The sequence below is a fragment of the Stegostoma tigrinum genome, chromosome 37, assembly GCF_030684315.1.
Source record: "Stegostoma tigrinum isolate sSteTig4 chromosome 37, sSteTig4.hap1, whole genome shotgun sequence".
In the NCBI taxonomy this organism is placed as follows: Eukaryota; Metazoa; Chordata; class Chondrichthyes; order Orectolobiformes; family Stegostomatidae; genus Stegostoma; species Stegostoma tigrinum.
In genome coordinates, this window is record NC_081390.1 from 23,012,135 (window position 1) to 23,032,784 (window position 20,650).

The 20,650-nt window shown below is 41.9% G+C and overlaps 2 protein-coding genes across 3 annotated transcripts in view; one reads left to right on the forward strand and one right to left on the reverse strand.

Moving 5' to 3' along the window:
* cdh23 (cadherin-related 23) overlaps positions 1-20,650 on the reverse strand; it is an 807,091-nt gene that overhangs the window by 295,148 nt on the left and 491,293 nt on the right. Inside the window, exons 26-27 of the mRNA XM_059640347.1 lie at positions 14,966-15,079; positions 8,345-8,493 (exon numbers count right to left, since the gene is read on the reverse strand). Coding sequence (XP_059496330.1) covers positions 8,345-8,493; positions 14,966-15,079 — 263 coding nt within the window. The remainder of the gene's footprint in view (positions 1-8,344; positions 8,494-14,965; positions 15,080-20,650) is intronic.
* The window catches only part of LOC125467598 (uncharacterized protein C10orf105-like), a 122,024-nt gene that overhangs the window by 26,180 nt on the left and 75,194 nt on the right, over positions 1-20,650 (forward strand). For both annotated transcript variants that reach the window (XR_009443011.1, XR_009443012.1), the window contains exon 2: positions 17,205-17,326. The gene's annotated coding sequence lies outside the window, so the exon portion shown is untranslated. The remainder of the gene's footprint in view (positions 1-17,204; positions 17,327-20,650) is intronic.

The following is a 20,650-nucleotide window of genomic DNA, read 5'->3' on the forward strand; positions in this document are numbered from 1 at the left end:
GAAGCTTTTAAGCAAATTCTCAGAACTGACAGACTGGGAGCATCGGACAGTTTATGTGCTCGAGGACGGAAAATCTGGGGGATACTGATGTCACTGTCATGTTGCTTTGAGTCAGAGGTCCATAAATCCATAAAGTACAATGCTCTTTCTCAACTCTCTGGTGTTAAATCTGTATTTCTCCCCAAAAACATCAGCACAGAAATCCCAAATTTTAGTGCACGGGTGAGGGAGAGTCAATGTGAATGTACTCTCTCTCCCAGTGAGAGCAAAATGTCTAGGGAATGAAGCTTGCAGGTTAGACATAGGTCTGAATCCCAGCTTGAGACTCTCAGCCGGGAATGAGAGATTCCTGAATTTGTCCTTTGGTTTACACATTTGAGACAGTCAGCTGCATATTTCTTTTCCCAATTGTATTTCAATGGGAGCCAATGAGAAGAGATGCATAATGAACTGTTTTGCTATCACCCATTACATAATCATACAGGGTCAAGATCTCTGCTTCTACATTAATACACCACTGAACAATGAAGCCGAATGCTGGATATTTGCCACTGTTGTCATATTTTCCACCATGTGATACACACAGAGACCAACATCGTCTCTGAAATATTTCATGAAATAGTTAAAAAGGGCACAACTGAAACACAGCTGATTTTACTCAGGCCAAAATAACCCACTTCCCGTCCAGGTAAGCCTAGCTATGGATATGGTAGACTGGAATGTGAACCGGGTGCTGCTTTATGGTCATTTTCCAGACATCCAAACGGCACCCGTCCCTGACACCTAATGTTTGCTTGTTGTTGGACAAACATTTTCCAGGTGAGTCTGCAGGGGAGCAGTCATCTCTCCATTCCACAAACTCTCAGCTTCCTCCCTTGAGAACCACTAAGTGAAGCTGTGCTCTGTGCTGGAACATGAGGAGGCATGAATGAGACATTTGGATTAATTGCAGAAACACTTTCCAATTCGCTGAGCAATGCTAAGATTATGGTACTTGTGAAAAGAGAAAATCCCAATGAAGCTTGGGAGCATTTGGGTTCATCTAGTTTCTTAGAAGAAAAATATTGCTATTTATGTTAAATGAATGGAATAATGATTCAATGCTAACTGTTTTCTTTTATGATCATCTTGTTTGTGTCTATTTCAAAGTCCCATTTCTCAGTGTTTGACAAAGGAACAGAACATTACTTACTCAAATATACTCATTTCTGAATTTAAGTTACGAAGACTTTGAGATGTTTACAGCATAGAAACAGGCCATGAGATATATTCAAGAGGGAGTTAGATGTGGCCCTTGCGGCTAAAGGGATCAACGGATATGGGGAGAAAGCGGGAATGGGATACTGAGAATAGAACATAGAACAGTCCAGCACAGTACCAGCCCTTTGGCCCATAACGTTGTGCCGAACTTTTACCCTTATCCTAAGGTCTATCTACCCTCCACCCCTACCTTATACTATCATCCATATGCCTATCTCATAGACGCTGAAATGCCCCTAATGAGGCCGACTCCAATACCATCTTTGGCATGTTCAGCCATGATCAAATTGAATGGTGCAGGCTCGAAGGGCCGAATGGCCTGTTCCTGCACTTATTTTCTATGTTTCTTTATTTACACATCAGTGAAAACACAGAACGATGCGGATAGAATGGCAACAAAATACTTTAGTTGGAAGAATGAGCACAAAAAGACAGGTTAATGGGTATGTTGTCATAGCTATTACAGAGACATGGTTATATGGAGATCAAAGCTAGAAACTAAATATTTAAATATACTTGACTCTTCAAAAGGACAGTCAGGAAGTAATGGGAGGTGAGGCAGAGGTAGGACAAGATGCAATCAGTACAGAAAATGATCTTGAATTGGATGCTGTAGAATACATTCGATTAGAGGCAAGAAATGACGAAAGGAGAAAGACTTTGGTAGGAGTAACACATAGAGCCCCGAATAGTAACTGTACGATAGAACAGAGAATAAACCAGGAGATAATGAGGGCAAATATCAAAAAAAAAGCAGAACATTAATCATCTGTAATTTAAATCTTCATATGGGTTGGGAAAATCAACTTGTCAGAGGTAGCCATAAATATGAATTCATGGGGGCGTATTCAGGACAGTTTCAGGAACAATACATTGTGAATCCTCCAGGATCAGGTTATTTTAGATCTGGTAATGTGTAATGCGGTAAGTTTAATAAATGATCTCAGAGTAAAAGATCCGCTAAGGACCAGTGACGTTAAGGTGGTACTATGCATTCAGTTGGAGTGTTGGAACGTTGGGTCAGAACAACTGTGCTAAACTTAAATAAGGATAATTAACTACAGTAAAGTTGGATGATGGCTGGAGTGGACTGGGAAAGGAGTTTAGCAGAAAATACAGTTAAGAAGCAATGGTTGACGTTTAAGAAAGTTTCATGTCTCACAGCAAAAATGCATTCTAGTGAGGAAGAGGTATTCTAGTAAGGGAATAAATGAAACAAGGTTAGCCATGAAAGTTTAGGATAGTAACCAGTTGAAAGAAAAACGTACAGCATGGTAAAGATTAGTGATAAACCAGAGGATTGACAATATTTTAAAAGCCAACAAAAAAGGGAAAATAAACAATGAAGTGACATAAAAACAGATAGTAAGAGCTTCTTTAAATATATCAACAGGAAGAGTGAAGCCTAAGTGACCAAAAGCCCCTTAGAGAATGAGGCCAGGGAGACAATATTGGGGAATCAGGAAATGGAAGAGGAGTTGAATAATACTTTGTAGCTGTCTTGGTGGTAAAGGACTCTAACAGTTGTCGAACAATATTAAATAATCAAGTTGCTAAAGGGTTGGAATGGGGGTGGAGAGGAAAAAAACACATTCACTAACAGTAGAGAAAAGGTATGAGGGAATATAATGAGTCAAAGGCAACTAGATCCCTTACCTTGGTGTGCAGCCTCATAGGATTTTAATGGATGTGTTAGAATCCTTAGGTTCTACAAAAGTCTCAGAGAATGAGAAAACTGCAAATGTAACGCCCTTGTTCAAAAGACAGAGAGATCAAAAATAACACAGTGTGGAGCTGGAGGAACACAGCAGGCCAGGCAGCATCAGAGGAGCAGGAAGGCTGATTTTTCGGGTTGGGACTCTTCTCCAGAAATGGGCTCCTGCTCCTCTGATGCTGCCTGGCCTGCTGTGTTCCTCCAGCCACACACTGTGTTATCTCTGACTGCAGCATCGGGAGTTCTTACTATCTCTCAGAGATATAAAATAGACAAGTTTACCTTAAATCTGTCATTTAAAAAAAATGCTACAGTCTATTATGAAGGATGCAATAGTAGAGCATGTAGAAATATTGATGTGATTAAGCAGAGTCATCATGCTTCAAGAAGGGAAATCATGCCTGGCAAATTTATAACAATTCTTTGAGGAGATATCACGCAGAATAAACAAAGGGGACTGGTAGATTAATGTATTTTGATTTCCAAAGGCATTTAATAAAGTATTACAAGCAACCCTAGTTAACAAGATAAGCCCATGGTATTTGGGATAGGAAATCAGCGTGGATAGAATACTGGAAAATGAAAAGAAGATAAAGAGTTGATATTTTAGGGATGAGAACCTGTAATTAGTGGAGTGCCACATGGATTGGTGCTGAGGGCACAATTTGATAAACCTGGATGATTAGATGATTGAGGTAAATGTACAATAGCTATGTTTGTGAATGGCACAAAAATTGTTGGGAATCAAGTCGTGATGACTGTGCAAAAAGGTCTACAAAGGGATATAGACAAGATAAGTGACTGGGCAAAAACATAGCAAATGGAATCTAATGTGAAAAAATATGATACACTTTGGCAGAAAGAATAGAAGAGATGAATATTAGTTAAGTGGAGAAAGACTGCAGAAAGGGATTTGGGGGTCCTTGTCTATAAATCACAAAAAGCTCATATTCAGGCAATAGGTAAGTCAAATAGAGTATAAAATTATTGTTAAAACTTTACAAGGCATTAGTCAGACCACACCTAGAATACTGTAAACAGTGTCAAAGCTTCCCCCAGGAAGTCAGCCCCATAAGTGAGTGAAGAGATCTGTGGGATTGGATGAGTAGAATTTTGTAAACAGGTGTGTGCCCCTTACCTAAGGAAAGACATACTGGCATTGGAGGCAATGCAGAGAAGGTTCACCTGATTGATTCCATGTACAGAGGGATTTTCTATGAGAACAGGTTGAGTAGGTTCAACCTGTACTCATTGGAGTTTAGAAGAATGAGGGGGTATCTTCTTGAAACATGTGAGATTCTTAGGGGACTTGACAGGATAGATATAGAAACGCTGCTTCTTCTTGTGGCAGAGTCTGGGATCAGAGGTGTAATCTCAGAACATGAGGTCACCCATTTAAGACAGATGAAAAGGGACTTCTTCTCTCAGAGGATGGTGAATCTGTGGGATTCTTTACCACAGAGGGTTGTCTAGGCTGGGTCTTTAAGTATATTCTTGGCTGAGACAGACAGACTCTAATCAGCGAGGAAATTAAACGTTACAGGGAAAAGGGTGGGAAATGGAGTTGAGAGTTATCAGATCAGCTACGATGTCATTGAACTGTGGAAGAGACTTGGTGGGCTGAATGGCCTACTTCTGCTCCTATGTGTTATTGCCTTACAATGCAGCACAACAAATCCAAGAGTGCATCAAACCAAACTGTAGATAAATATTCTCAATCTGAGCAGAGTTTTGGGTATTCTGATCAAGACTGCTGGTTAATATTTTGAAATATTTAAAAGCAAAATCCCAATATTGATTATAAATCCTGCATGAAAGCAGCACAATCAGCCAAGCTGTGATAGACAAATCGATGGTAAAGTTAAAAGCTAACTGCAGTGAAGTGAGAGGATTGCAGACAGAAGAACTATTTAACTGTGTTCAATTGAACATGAACTTATCCACACACTGGCAACATCAAGAATGCATGAATTGATGGTACGTTCCTCACAATGGAAGAAGTGAATGAAAGACTTCAATTGTAAATATGCACAGACAAGATTTAATTAGCTGGAAGAGTTTGCCTTCATGTCTTGAAGGATAATTTAACACATGACAAATTGTTGTTAGAAAGTTGGACAGGTTTTACTGAAACCACGTTGAGTGCTCGGTGTTTTAATTACTTGTCAACCACAAAAACAAACTGGCATTTATATAGCCTCCACAACCACAAGCCATGCCAGAATTCCATGCAACCAATCCAGTGCTTTTTATGTGTAGCCAGTGTTGCAATTTGGGAAACACAGCATCCAATAATGGTACAGAAATTATACTGTAAGATTTCCTGAAACTGGTTTGTAAATGTGAGATAGTCTATGTTCACTTGAGGGGGGTGTTTATTTGAAGAACACCTGCAGCAATGCAGCACTCCCACAGCACAGCATTGGAATACTTGCTTGCCGAATGTCGACATGTTTGGAAAATGGGGGAGCTGTCCGAGGGGTCAATCCCGTGGCACCCCATCTTATAACATCTCTAAAAGATAAAATTAACCCCAATCCCTACTTATAGAGTCACAGAGATGCAGTGTGGAGACTGACTCTGGTCCAAATGGTCCATGTCAACCAGATATCCTAAATTAATCCCATCCTATTTGCCACAATTTGGCCCATATCCCTCTAAACCCTTCCTGCTCATATACCTATCCAGATGCCTTTTAAATGTTGTAATTGCACCAGCCTCCACCACTTACAGAGTCATGGTGTATGGCGCACGATGTCTCAGTCATTAGCATTGCTGCCTCACAGCATCAGGGACCTCGGTTTGATTCTACCCTCAGATGTCTGTGTGGAGCTTGCACATTTTCCCCGTGTCTGCATGGGTTTCTTCTGGGTGCTCCAATTCCTTCCATAGTCCAAAGGTGTGCAGGTTAGGTGGATTGGCCATGCTAATTTGCCTGTAGTAGCCAGGGAAGTGCAGGTTAGGTGGGTTAGCCATGGGAAATGTAGGGTCACAGGGATGGGGTGGGTCTACATCAGATGCTCTTTGGGGGGGGAGTTGGTGTGAACCTGATGGGGCCAAATAGCCTGCTTCCACACTGTAGGGATCTTATAAATGTTTTGGAAGGAACTATATATTTATACACAGAACACTGTGTATTTGTAACAGACCAAGTAACAAAGAAGTTAACACTTTGCTATTCTAGCATATCCTCTGTGGAAAAACCCAACTCATTTCTGCTGATGTCAAAATTAATCTATTCTTGGCTCTCATGTGTATCAAAGATGTTCACAAAAGAAAATTAATTGCAGCAACCATTGTTAAGTAAATCACAGTTATTAAACTGGACAGTTATTCTCCATCTAACAAAGGTCCTGCAGAGATGAATGGCCAGTTCCAATGTTTTGGCAGTCTTTGTTCACCGAAGTGGATTGGGCAGTAGATCAAGAGCTGTCTACTCTTTGCATGGTTATTTATATGTGCTCCTGCAGGGATAGTGACCCAGCAGTGGAGCACTCACTCTGTAAGGTACTGAAATTTCAGCCTCTCTCTTATAGCAAGTCCCACTGCAGTGGCTTCAATCAAAAATACTCTGATCAATAAGAGTAAGAGATGTAAACACTCAGGTGGTGGGGTAAAGACAGATTAAGAGACAGACACCCTTCAAGGCAGTGAAACATGCATGGCTGATATCTTGGTCAAATGCATCTTTGGTTTGTCTGCAAGTGACTTCCATCCTTGATCCAACAGGCCGTCTTACTTGAATAGTGCTGAGACACACTGGAATTACAATGGTGTACCTATTCGGAGTCCAGGTACAGGGTGGATAGTGGGGGTCCTGACGTGCAGTACCATTGATGCCCTGACACACCCAGCTCAGGGCCTGCACACTTCTTACCCAGATCTAGCCTCAGCTGTCTCTCAGCACTGGATGAAAGGAATAAAAATCTAAGAGGCACAACCATTCTCTTCTTCTGCATCCTTAGCCAAGCATATGTATTTCATTCCGTTTTCTTAAACATCTGAACAGCCAGCCACTGAGTCATGACTGTGTTGAATGAGTGAAGAAAAGCTTCTGAATTTGAATTAATTAACAGCAGCAGACCGAGCTGACTTCATTAAAACACTGGTGAGCAATTTGTTCCACCCTCACTCTCCAGACTGCGTGTTTCATGGAAAAGGTCCTTCAGTTCAGGACTATAGGAAAGCTGAACGCTGCCTGCTTTGGCATACTGTCATAGAGTCGTAGAGCATGGAAACAGAGCCTTTGGCCCAACTCGTTCACGCCGACAAGATTTCCCAAACTAAACTCGTCCCATTTGCTTGCATTTGGCCCATTTCCCTCTAAACCTTTCCTATGCATATACATGTCCAAATATCCTTTAAATGTTGTAATTCTTCCCGTCTCTACCACTTCCTTTGGCAGTTCAGTCCATACACGCACCAGCCTCTCTGTTTTCATGTTTAAGCAAACTCTGTGGCACTGATCGAGCCTTGGAATGAAAATATGAGATCAATTTTTCTTCAGTTTGTGTTGTCACAAATGCTTATGAAGCTTTGGTAGCTGTCAGTCATTATAGTTGGGCCAGGTATGTAGGTCTACTCCATTCTCCTTTTGTTGCGACTTATTGGAGCAGGATGGAGGTGGAGGGAGGAGGGCAGAAGTTGGGGGAGGAGGCTGGGGCCAAAAGTTTGCTGTAGGCCAAACATTAGCTGTAGGTTCGACCATTAAAGTGTGGTGGGTGGTGGAGTGTTCAAGAGACTGGAATTGGAGCAGCACAGAGACCCTGGGGTGTTGCAGACTGCAAGGTGTCACTGAGATCACAGAGTCATGGAGATCCACAGCACAGATAAAGGCCCCTTCAGCCCACTGAGTCTGCACCATTCAAAGACAAGCACATAACTATCCTATTCACATTTTCCAGCACTTGGCCCATAACCTTGTATGCCTTGGCATCAAAAGTGTACATCTAAATACTCTATAGATGTTAGGAAGGGTTCAGCCTTTACCACCCTTATAGGTAATGAATTCCTCATTCCCACCAGCCGCTGGCTAAAACCATTTTTCTCACATCCCCTCGAAACCTCCTGCCCTGACCTTAAATCTATGCCCCCAGTCATTGATCCCTCTAAAACAAGAATATTCCTTCCTGTCTACGCTGTCTATATCCCTCATCATTTTATGAATTTCAATCATGCTCCTCCTCAGTCTCTCCTGCTCCAAGGATACCAACCCCAGTTTATCCAATTTCTCTTCATAACTGAAAACTTTCCAGCCCAAGTAACATCCTGGTAAATCTTATTAATCGTGAATCAAGCAGCAACAAACTCAGCCTCAACGGTACTGGACATTGTCTCAAACTGTCTAGTCAAGCATCCAACGCAACTCACCTTCACCACACTGCTCGCTGCTGTGATGTTCTCCAGGACACTTGTCTCAAAGGTGTTCTGCAGGAAGATGGGTCGATTATCATTTACATCCAACACCGTGATGTATACTGTTGCTGTCCCAGTCTTCCTGCTTCCCGCAGGCCCATTATCTGTGCAAAGACCATGGCAGATCATTAACTCATCTACATACACTAAATAACAGTTTTTTCAGCTTCTCCAAGTATAACGATTATGAAATTGCAAACCCACTCTTTATACATGTGTGTACTATTTTCATTCAAGTAGAAAATCCCTCCATTCTCCCATACAGGGATGAGAAACCTCAGGAATGAAGATGGTTTGGAGATATTGGAGCTGATTTCTTTGGAGAGGAGAAGGTTAAGAGGAAATTTAATTGCTTTCAAAATCATGAGGGGTCTGGACAGAGCAGACAGGAAGAAATTGTTCTCACATATATAAGAATGAGAGGACACAGATTTAAGATAATTTCCAGAAGAAGTTAATGCAACATGAGACAAAAACATTTTCACTCAAGTGGTTCTGGTCTGGAATGTACTGTTGCATATCTGGTTGAGACAGTTAAGAATCCCTACAGTGTGGAAACAGGCCCTTCGCCCAACAAGCCCACACCAAACCTCAGAGCATCCTACCCAGACCCATCCCCTATAACCCACCTAATCTACACATCCCTGAACACTAAGAGCAATTTAGCATGGCCAATCCACCTAACCTGCACATTTTTGGACTGTGGGAGGAAACTGGAACACCCGGAGGAAACACACACAGACACGGGGAGAATGTGCAAACTTCACACAGACAGTCGTCTGAGGGTGGATTTGAACCCGGGTCCCTGGTGCTGTGAGGCAGCAGTGCTAACCAGGTTCAATGAGACTTTCAGGAGAATGATTATTTACAAAGAAATAACACACAGAGTTATGAGGAAAAGGCATGAGAATGGTACTAAGTCATTTGGAGAGTTGGACCAGATGTGATGGGCCAAATGGTCTTCTGCCCTATAATAAATCTGCAACTCACCAATGCCACTGCATTGAAAGTACGTTCATTGTTCTTGATAAGGTCTCATCTTTATTGGGAGACCAAATGCAGGCTGGGGTTGGGGGTGGGGTGGTGGAGGTGTGATAATTTCTCTTGATACTCCCATTCAGTTTTCAGATGTGATTCTTGTAGCATGAAAAGTGAACCGCAGGTTCACACCTGCCAAGGGTGAATCATCGGTGATGTCAGTTCACACAGTAATGGAATCTGAGGGAAACAGGTTCTAAAGCTGTCCTGCTAAAGTCCAAATCTGTAAATCATACAGCCAATAAATATGCATTAATTTTCACTAACATAGCTCTTGGCTCTGTACTGACGGCACTGAGAGTCCAGCTGCGTTATTAACAGTAATGGTAAACTTTCAGACACAGATCTATTTCAGAGTCTTGATACGCTCACTGTTGGTCCGCAATCAATTGTTAGTCCGACCTAGAAAGGACAGCAGATATCCCACCCCAGTGATCCTATCAGACATATTCAGGGTGGTTTGGCTCACCTTTGGTTGACTGGTTCGCTGGCCTTTGTGATGATACTATGGCTCTAAGAGGTATATTTTGTTCTGGTTTTTTTTACAAACAGAAGTTAAGACAGAGATGTTGACTGGCTTGTTCCAGACCAATAAAGTAAACAGCTTATGTGGCTGTGGGTTTTTGTTTTTAGAAGTTGGAACAATAGAGGCAGCCAGAATGAGTGGGGTTGAACTCCCACAGGACCACGATTTTAGTTTAACTTTCAGTAGTTGTTGGAGTTTGGAAGCTGCCATACATTGCTCCCTGCCACAGCAAAACATTTGAGTTCTTTCTCTGAGTTTTCTCTTGATGTTCCTTCCTCTTGGACTGGAAAATTGCACATAAGACAATCTATTTTACTGACTTGCCTTTGCCAAGGTTGTGTTTATGGGATGTTTCTAAATTAGAACAGTTGCACCTGTTGTTAAATATTCTATTATTCTGTTAAGTTTTCCAATAGAGTTAAGTTATTCCAATTTTTCTCTTTTGTTTATATTTTAACTACAGCGTAAGAATAAAATGTGTTTTGCTTCAAGTCTGGTGCTTTGACCAATCAAATTACACAAAGTCTAATACTTGCCTTTTAAAAAATTATAAGAAAAATTGGTGTCTAGGCTATTTTCTTAATATATTTTGCGTGGGTTTAGTCTGGTCCATAACACCTTCAAACAGGGCCAGGGTGCAGGTGGCAGTGACCATGTAAATCCCTGCTATTTATACCTAACTGGGGGCAGCCAGTTGACTGGGGGAAACGTCTCACTCCTTTATACCCAGAAGCAGGAATACTGCCGGACAGTCCCTTGCAAAGGTTAGAATCCAACTGTTTCAGACACACAAAATCACAAAAGCAATAGAACAAAATATTTATTGGGCACAACTAAAACATGAAATTAGCAATCATATGCCACACTGAAACAGAAGAGTGAAGCGGGAATTTTGAAGAGCATGGAAATTGAGCAGGAGGTACTGATTAGGGCAAAATTAAAACTGGCACAAACGTACTGGACTGAAATAATTTGTTCCTGCACTAGAATGAAGGGATGAGGAGGAATTTCTTCTCTTCAAAAGTAGTGAATATATGGATTTCAGGGGTCAGTAGGGGCTGTATATTTGAGGCTGAGACTGACAGAATTTTTCTTCTAATCTGTAAGGGAATCAAGGGTTGTTGTGAAAGTAGAGTTGAGGATTATCAGATCAGCCATGATCTCATTGAATAGTACAGCAGATTCGATGGGCTGAATGGCCTACATCTGTCCCATTCCAAGATCAGGCTCCAAAATATTTGAGGTACTGGCAGCACTCTGGAGGTTAATGAAGTAAGGACAGTGTGGAATGAAAGGGTTGGATTCAAAAGAAAACCATATCCTTCAGCACAAATTGATGAGCACTTGAACTTGTATCACCTCAAGCCAAATTACTGTGGGTTGATTCTGGAAATTACTCTTCAAAGAATCATTGGAGAAATGTGCTTGTTTTAGATTTGTCACATTCCCAAGTACAAGATGTGGAGCTGCTCTCTTCTGTTTCTAAGCTACATTCCACTGCCACACACTGCCCTCACTGCATTTCAGCCTCTAATAGGGGAGGGTTATCGCCTAGTGATATTGTCGCTGGTCTAGCCATCCACAGACCGCTTGAAACTCACCAATGTCAGAGGGTGGAATTTGAATTCAATAAACATCTGGAATTAAAAGTTGAATGATGGAAGTGAAATCATTGTCACTTGTTGTAAACATCTCTCTGGTTCACTAATTCCAGTTAGGGAATGAAACGCATGTAAAACTGCAGACTCATGGCAATGTAGTTGACTCTTATCTGTCCTTTCTGATGAAGGGGCACAGGACCCAAAATATTATAACTCTATTTTGTCTCCACAGATGTGGCCAGACCTGCTGAGTTTCTCTAGCAATTTCTGTTTGTGCTTTTAATTTCTAGCACCCATAAATCTTTAGCTTTGTTTTGCTCTTTGAAATGGTTCAGCAGGACACTCAATTGTGTTAAACACTAGAAAGACTCAAGGAGGGACAAGAACTAAATGGGCCACTTGGTATTGACTATGGTACTCAAAATGACAATGGCAAACACAGCCCTGTCAACCCTGCAGATTCCTGCTGTTTCAAATATCTGGGGAATGGTGCCCAAATTGGGACAGCTGTCTCACAGTTCAGTCAAACACCAGCCTGACATAGTCATGCTCATGGAATCATACCTTACAGACAACGTCCCTGACAACAATCCCTGGATATGCCTGGTCCCACCCGCAGGATAGAACCAGCAGAGGTGGATGCTGGTGGGACACAGATAGGAGGGAGTTTCCTCCTGAGTCCTTGACATTGACTTCGGACCTCACAAAAGCCCTTGGCACGAAGGAGGGAATGTATTCTTATATCTAACTCAAATCAGGACTTCTGAGAACTGAAAATAAAAGCTGTCCAAGCTGAGTTTCTTCCCCAAGTAAAAAAAAACATCAATTATGGATTCTTTGAACCGAAAGCAAGCTAACGCTCCTCAATGTTTACTCTGTCTGCTTCCATTGCAAACAAATTCTCACTTTCACACCGGGAATTCTCTCACACATGTTGGTTAAAAAGAATGGTTCCAGGCAATACTGACAAGTTTACCACTAAAACCCCTCATACGTACTAGCTAATCGCTATATGCCACTAGTTCAAAATCCAAACTCTAAAATAAATGACTATAAATCACACACACTACAGGCCAGTGAACAGGAATAAGCTTTCCCTGCTATAGGAAGGATGTTGTGAAATTTGAAAGGGTTCATAGAATCCCTACAGTGTGGGAACAGGTCCTTTGGTCCAACAAGTCCACACCGACCTATCTCCCCATTACCAACTTCATCTCTACATCCCTGAACACTAGGGGCAATTTAGCATGACCAATCCACCCTAACCTGCACATCTTTGATCTGTGGGAGGAAACCGGAGCGCCCGGAGGAAATCCACACAGACACAGGGAGAATGTGCAAACTTCACACAGACAGTCGTCTGGTGGTGGAATTGATGCTAGGTCCCTGGTGCTGAGAGGCAGGGTGCTAACCACTGAGCCACCATGCCTCCCATAAATCAGAGAAGATTCACAGGATGCTGCCAGGGTTGGAGCGTTTGAGCTATTGGGAGGGGCTGAATGGGCTGGGGTTATTTTCACCGGAGCGTCGGAGTCTGAGGGGTGACCTTAGAGAGGTTTGTCAATCATGAGGGGCATAGAGGTCAAGGTTGTGCCCAAAACTGGAGGGTATAAATTTAAGGCGACAGGTGAAAGGTTTAGAAGGGTCCTAAGCGGCAACAATTTCATGCAGAGGGTGGTGCCTGTGTGCAATGAGCTGCCAGATGACGTGGCGAATGTGGGTACAATTATAACATTTAAAAGGCATCCAGATGGGTAAATGAATACAAAGGGTTTAGATGGAATTGGGCCAAATGCTGGCAAACGGGACCAGTTTAATTTAGGATATGTGGTCGGCATGGACGTGTTGGACCAGAGGGTCTGTTTCTGTGCTGTACAACTCTATGATTCTATAAAACCTGAGCTGGCCAGAAGTCTCGTTTAGGAACTGTTCAATGACTGCCAAGGCTGGGTTACTTAACACAAGTTACCCAGAAACTTATCGAAAATCTAATTTGAGGTTATAAGAGATGCAATCAATTCCTTTCAAAAAAGATTTTGTATTTAATATGACAGTGTGACAAGAATGATTCTTGGTAATAATCAATTTCAAAAATGATAACAGAGAAAAGTTATTTGACATAATTACAAAGGATCAACCCACTTGGCTGAAGTCAATTTATGCCAGATGCTGTCAGATACTGATAGGATAGTGGAGGCTCTCATCAACTCAAATAACCTTTCTTACCCTGACTTTTTTCTGTATTTGGCAAGCTCCCCAACAATCTTATTGCACTTTTACACCCAAACCAAGTCTTCTTTTCTTTCTCCCTTTTAGAACACTTTGGTGCACACAAAGATCCCTGGCCAAGAGCCCAATTCATTGTCAACTTCTAACAGAACAGGCAGTGGCCAGCAGTCTCAACTCTGAGATAGATGCTGGTGGGTTCAGCTCGCGGCCTAGGAACTTGACCACAAAAATATTGCGGTCCTTACTTCAGTGCAGTAGACCCCCATTCATACACACACCTTTAACAACACAGTCTAATGAAAATGAAAGCATCCATTTATCTAGCGGTTTTAATATCAGGAAGCAACCAAACGTATTTTTGCAGTGGTGTAAATCAGACAAAAATGGTCACCAAACCAACAAATGAGGCATTAGGACCAATTATTCTGTGTTATTGATGATCAAAGTGCAAAGGAGAGAATTTCAGAGGCGTGTATTCCAGCTGAAGAAGGCATGCCTGGATTGAATGATTACATTCAGATGTTTGTGAAAAGCACACATTAAAGAGATTCATTACTTTGGTCTTTTACACAACAGCATTCAATCCTAGATATAACACAGTGTGGAGCTGGAGGAAAACAGCAGGCCAGGCAGCAGAGGAGCACGAAAGTTGACGCTTCGAGTTTTTCAGAAATGGGGGAGGGCGAAGGGAGCTCTAAAATAAATAGGGAGGAGAGAGGTGGGATTGAGAAAGGCAGGTGGGGTGGTGATAGGTGAGTGCAGCTAGACAGTGGTGGGGAGTGGTCAGTGAGGTGGGAGAGATGGACAGGTTGTGTCAGGTCAAGAAGGTGGGGATCAGAGGGAGGGTTGGTCATGGGATGAGGCCGGGGGTGGGGAGATTTTGAAACTGGTAAAGTCCACAATGAGATCAGTGGGTTGTAGGCTCCCAAGGCGAAATATGAGGTGCTGCTCCTCTAGTTTCCAGGTGGCGTTGTTGTCATACTGGAGGAGGCCCGGGATGGGCATGTCACCCAGGGATTGGGAGGCTGATTTGAAATGGCTCGTGACTGGAAAGTGTAGTTGTTTGTCATGAACAGAGCACAGAGGCTCTACAAAGCAGTCTCTAACCCTCCGCTTTGGGAGCGGAGGATTCAGTAGACCTACTTTTTTTTTACATTTGGAATCCATGAACAAGCTACTCACCTATAGCCTCCAAAATGAGGGTGTAAGAAACTTGGGTTTCTCTGTCCAGGTTCACTACAGTCCTGACTATTCCATCCCGAAAGCCAACGCTGAATTTTCCATCATCGTTGCCACCTGAAAGATCAAGATGCATTACTATTTAGAAGGTGTTGGCTTCAGGCTAAACAAAGATTTGAAACATTCAAATAAGTCAGGTCTGAGATCCCTAAAGGTAACAAAATTCAGACAGACAGTTCATGTCATACGCTTTACATGCCCTGTGATATGTCTTACGCAGTTTCCTGATTCTATTGGTGGTGAATCTAACTTAATGGAAGTTATCCTGAGGACTCCCTCCTGAGTTATATATTTCTGTCAACCTGCAGCTCAAGTTAAATTCCATGTTATTCTTAAAACACAGAAACAAGACAAGAATCTGTAGCTGAAGCCCCTATTTTCAACATCAATAATGCATTCGCCCATTGATTCTTGTTGCCAATTGTTCATGTTTGGACATCATAAACAGATTCCATTAGTAGAGGAACAAAAACAAAGTTGTTGGAAAATCCCAGCAGGTCTGGCAGCAACTGTGAAGGGAAAAAACAGAGTTAACATTTCGGGTCCGGTGACCCTTCCTCAGAACTGTTCTGGGGAAGGATCACTGGGCCCGAAATGTTAACTCTGTTTTTACCTTCAGAGATGCTTCCAGACCTGCTGAGCTTTTTAGGCAACTTTGTTTTTGTTCTTGATTTACTGCATCCGCAGTTCTTTCAGTTTTTCCTGTTTGTAGAGGAATGTCCCTCAGACTATCTATACATTTGCACTGATAGAATGGAAAAGCTTATCCACTCATTCTCTCTTAGAAAATGCAATATTCATGTATCATTCCTAACATCAATCAGCCCTTTCACACTGTTACCCTTTAAATCACAGGGAAATCTGGGAGATTAGATTTTTGTTTTAAGCTCCGCTCACAGGAATCCAAGTTGCATGTGCAGTCAGAACTGTTCTTTACTAATCTACGAAGTTTCAGAGGAAGTTTGAAAGTTTCCCAGGGCTGGTTTGCACCAGCTCCACTGCTGCTGGCCAGAATCGATTCACCGATCTGAAGTATGCTTCCCTGTCACACTGCAATTTTCACGGATATTGCCAGAAAGCAGCTGTATTCGAGTCCTGCATGACCAACAAAGTCTCAACTGAGAAAACATCAATCACATCTCGCTAATAACAGATTCATTGCAACATCTGCTGACACATGGTAGTTAACTTGTAAGGACAGAAGAAAAAAAAGCCTTGTATTTCCTTAGTATATCTCACAATGCTCAAAAGTACTTCACAACTGACACAAAAGTATTTACTTTTGTAACAGTGTAAAGCTACAGCCATTTTGCACCCACCAGGCTCCCAGAAACAGCAATGCAATGGTCACCATTTATTCTCTGTTATTGGTGTTGACTGAAGATACTCAGGAGATTTCCCTGCACGCTCTTCTTCTTGCTTGCTTTTGAATTCTCCACTACAAACTATCATTAAGATGGGTATTAGAATGTTATCTGCCAGCATGGTGGCTCAGTGGTCAGCACTGCTGTGTCATAACAGCACGGTCCCAGGTTTGATTGCAGCCTTAAGCGACAATGAGGAATTTACACATTCTCCTGGTGTCTGCATGGGGTTTCCTCCCATGTCCAAAGATGTGTCGATTGGCCACACTAAGTTGTCCAGGGATGTGCAGGTTAGGTGGGTTAGTCATGGGAAATGCAGTGTTGTGGGTCTTTGATGGGGGGGGGGGGGGTTGGAGTTTGGAGGGCCAGTGTGACTTGATGGGCTGAATGGCCTGCTTCCACAGTGGAGGGATTTGAAGAAGTGAGGGGACGGTTTGAGAATTGAGCAAGAAAACGAGATGGGATTTGACAGATCATGTGGGTTAAAATGCTAGCACTGACTTGATGAACCCAATGGCCTTTTTGTTTCTGTAATATTTTACTCTTGCTTGAATGCTGTCTAAAAGCAATCCAGAGTCAGGCCAATCATAGTGAGTTTACACCTAGAACGATACACCAAGTTCAAGATTGGCACTTGGGTTTTCGGTTATTACTGATGCTATATTCTGTTGGTGCAAGGTGAGAGGCTGATCGGAACATTTAAATGAGGCTTGGTAGTTTCAATGTCTCATACGCTGTTGCTCCGACTCCCTAAAACCCCACTCAAAGCAGGCTTTAACTTTCAATACAAGTTTTCAAATTCAACTTTCCAATTGCAGAAAGCAGCCAGGAGAATGGCTGCACTGGGAACCAGAATAATGGCTGAAGAATCGGATCAAACGTCCTCAAGTCAAACCAACCTTTAACATTCTTCCATTTTAGCGCTCATGCAGTGATTCTGGTGAGTAGTATTTTAAAGTGCTATTCTTGTCCAATGTATCCTTGTGAAATCCCTTTCGGTTCAAAGCAGTTACTCAAAATTAGCAGAGAGGAATGTGACATGACTACATCTATAATTGTGCCAGGCCAGTGACATAATAATTTCCACTGATTAATGTCACACATTGGGTCTTTTACAGATTTTAAAGATCACTATCAATATGAAAGAATTAATTAATACAAAAGCCTAATGATGATCATGTAATCATTGTCAATTGTTGGAAAACTGATCGGGTTTGCTAAGGGAAGTGAATCTGCCACCGTTACCTGGCCTAGCCTACATGTGGCTCCGGATCCACAGCAACACGCGTGACTCTCAACTGTGTTCCGAGCAATTAGGGACCAGCAAAATGAAATATACTGTGGAAAAATGTGAGTTTATCCACTTTTATAGGAAGAACAGATATGCAAAATATTTCTCAAATGGTAAGAGGTTGGGAAGGGTAGATGTGCGAAGGGACCTTGGTGTCCTTATTGATAAATCACTAAAGGCTAACATCACAGGTGCAGCAACATATTAGGAAGCCTCAAGAAATGATATCCTTTATTGCAAGAGGATTTGAGTAAAGAGCAGTGAAATCTTGCTTCCATTGTTTGGTTAGAGTGCACCTGGAATGCTGTGTAGTTTTGGTCTCCTTATCTCAGGAAGGATATTATTGCAATGGAGAAAGCACAATGAAGGTTCGCCAGACTTGTCCCTGGGATGTTGTGACTGTCCTATGAAGAGGGATACTGGGACCGTATTCTCGAGGATTTCGAAGAATAAGAGGTGGTGTCATTGACATTTACAAAACACTTAAAGGGATAGATGTAGCTAAGATATTTTCCACAGTTGGTGAGTCTAGAATCTGGGAGCACAATTTAAAGGTAATGGATGCCTCTTAGGTCTGAGATGATGACAATTTTTTTTCTCAGAGGATTGTGAGCCTTTGGAATTCTCTACCGCAGAGGGCTGTGGAAGCTCAGTCCTTGAGTATGTTTAGGATGGAGAATGAGATTACCAATGATGTACAGGGTTATGGGGACGGGATGGATAAAAGGCACTGTTGTGTTTGATCTGTCGTAAGTATACTGAATGATGAGGCAGGTTCCTTGAGCTGAATTGCTGACTTATTAACCTATGATCCTTGTAAATACTGGTTTAGCTAGTGATGGCTGCAAACTAAGAATAAGAAAGACGAGGGGCTATCAGCCTTACAAACTTATCAATCACTGTTCACTTCCCATCAGTTTGAGAAAACAAACTCTGACAGAATACAAAACACAACATGTTTCTCCTTTTTTCCACAAATAGTTGAAAATTTCGAATCACACAATCTCACAGTCCAGATGGATGCCATCGGCCAACTGTGAATGCATCAGCTCTTTCAAAGAGCAATTCAACTCATCCCCACAGGTTTGCAGTAGTTTTCCTTATCAGGTATTTAGTTAATTCCTTTCTGAAAGTTATTATTAAATGTGTTTCCGCTGCCCTTTCAGACAGTGAATTGTAGATCACAACAACTCACTTACTGTTCTCTCATGCAGGAAAATATCCACCTCGCATCATTAGTATCTACAGAATCTCACTTTCAGAAATCTGAAAGCCAATTACTCTGAGCCACCAACACCAATTTCCGATCTCAAGTTTCCTTATGAACAGAATTTGAATTTAAAAAGGATCACTGCAGTACACATGGCCTTAAGAGAAGGTGATACTATCGATGAAAATCCTTCCTTCACATTGCAGGGAAAGATTAAGTCCCTTAGGTCATTAGAACAAAGCTTCATCATCTAAAGACCCACTAAACATCATCTAAATGAAATCGTGATCCAGTGATATACTCGGTGCAGATGTATTTACAGCTTCCTCAAAACAACAACTTAAATGTTACTTTACATTCATAACTGTGAGGTTTTATTAGGGAAGGATAAATTAAATACACGGCATTGAGAAACATTATTGCCTATAAGTCCTGATGTGATACAAGATTTCAAGGGGGAATGAAGGTGACCATGTTGCAGTGGTGCAGAAACACAACGGCCATTCTACGCACAGCAAGGCACCACAAAAACAATAAACCTCTTTCATTCATTCACAAGGTGTGGACATTGCTATCTGGACCAAAATGTTACCTGGGAAACAGTTAAAAGTCAAACACATTGCTATGGGTCTGGTGCCAGATGTAGACTGGGTAAGGATGGCACATTTCCTTCTTGAGAAGGTATTTGTGAACTTGACCACTGACACTGGTTTCATGGACATCATTAACTTTTTTTGAAACTGGTATCAAATGTCATGACTGCATTATGATGGGATTTGAACCCATGTCCCCAGAACATTAAGTTAGGGCTCTGCATTACTAGCCCATAGACAATGCCACAATGCCATTGCATCCCCTGGGGAAAACAAGACCTCCCAGGAATACTGGAGAACCAAGGCAACAGCAGGGAATGGGGAACTGAAATGAATTAGTACTTAGAACAAAGTAGAAAATTATCAGGGGAATAGATTGGGCTCATGGCGGGTGTCTTTTTCCTAGGATGGGGGATTGCAAATGTAGGGGGCACGTTTTTAAGGTGAGAGGAGAGGGATTTAAAAATGATGCAAGGGGCAAAACTTTCACACAGACAGTGGTGCGTATGTGGAATGAAATTTCCGAGGAAGTGGTGGATGTGAGCACTGTTACAATGCTTAAAAGGCACTTAAACGAGTACATAAATAGGGAAGGTTTGGCGGGATATGGGCACGGAGCAAGCAGGTGGCGCTAGTTTAGTTTGGGATTATGTTCAGCAATGGACTGGGTGGACCAAAGGGTCTGTTCCTGCGCTGTATGACTTTATGACAGGATATTCAATGGAGCTGAAATTTGGTAAAATCCCTTGTGACAACACTTCAAGAGAAGTATTTGGTCTTGTTTTGTTTTAAAATGAAGAAATGTTGTACCAGAGGTGATGGGCAGTGTGCTCCAAAACCAATAAAGATCTTGGGTCTTTTTTTTAAAGTTGCAATGATAGAAGCAGCCTGAATGGATAGGGTTAAGCTCCCACAGAACTCGGATTTTTTTAGTTTTAGTTTTTCAGTAACAGTTACTGGGATCTTGAAGATGGGTTTGGAAGCTGCAGTACATCTCTCCCTGCTATTCTCTCTCTCTCAGAGTTTTCTCTTGATGTGTTTCCTCCAGGACAGGACAATTGCATACGAGACAAACTATTTACTGAGTTTGCCTTTGCCAAGGGCTTGTTAATGTGATATTACTATGTTGGAACAGTCACTGTTCAGTATTTAAATACTCTATTATTCTAC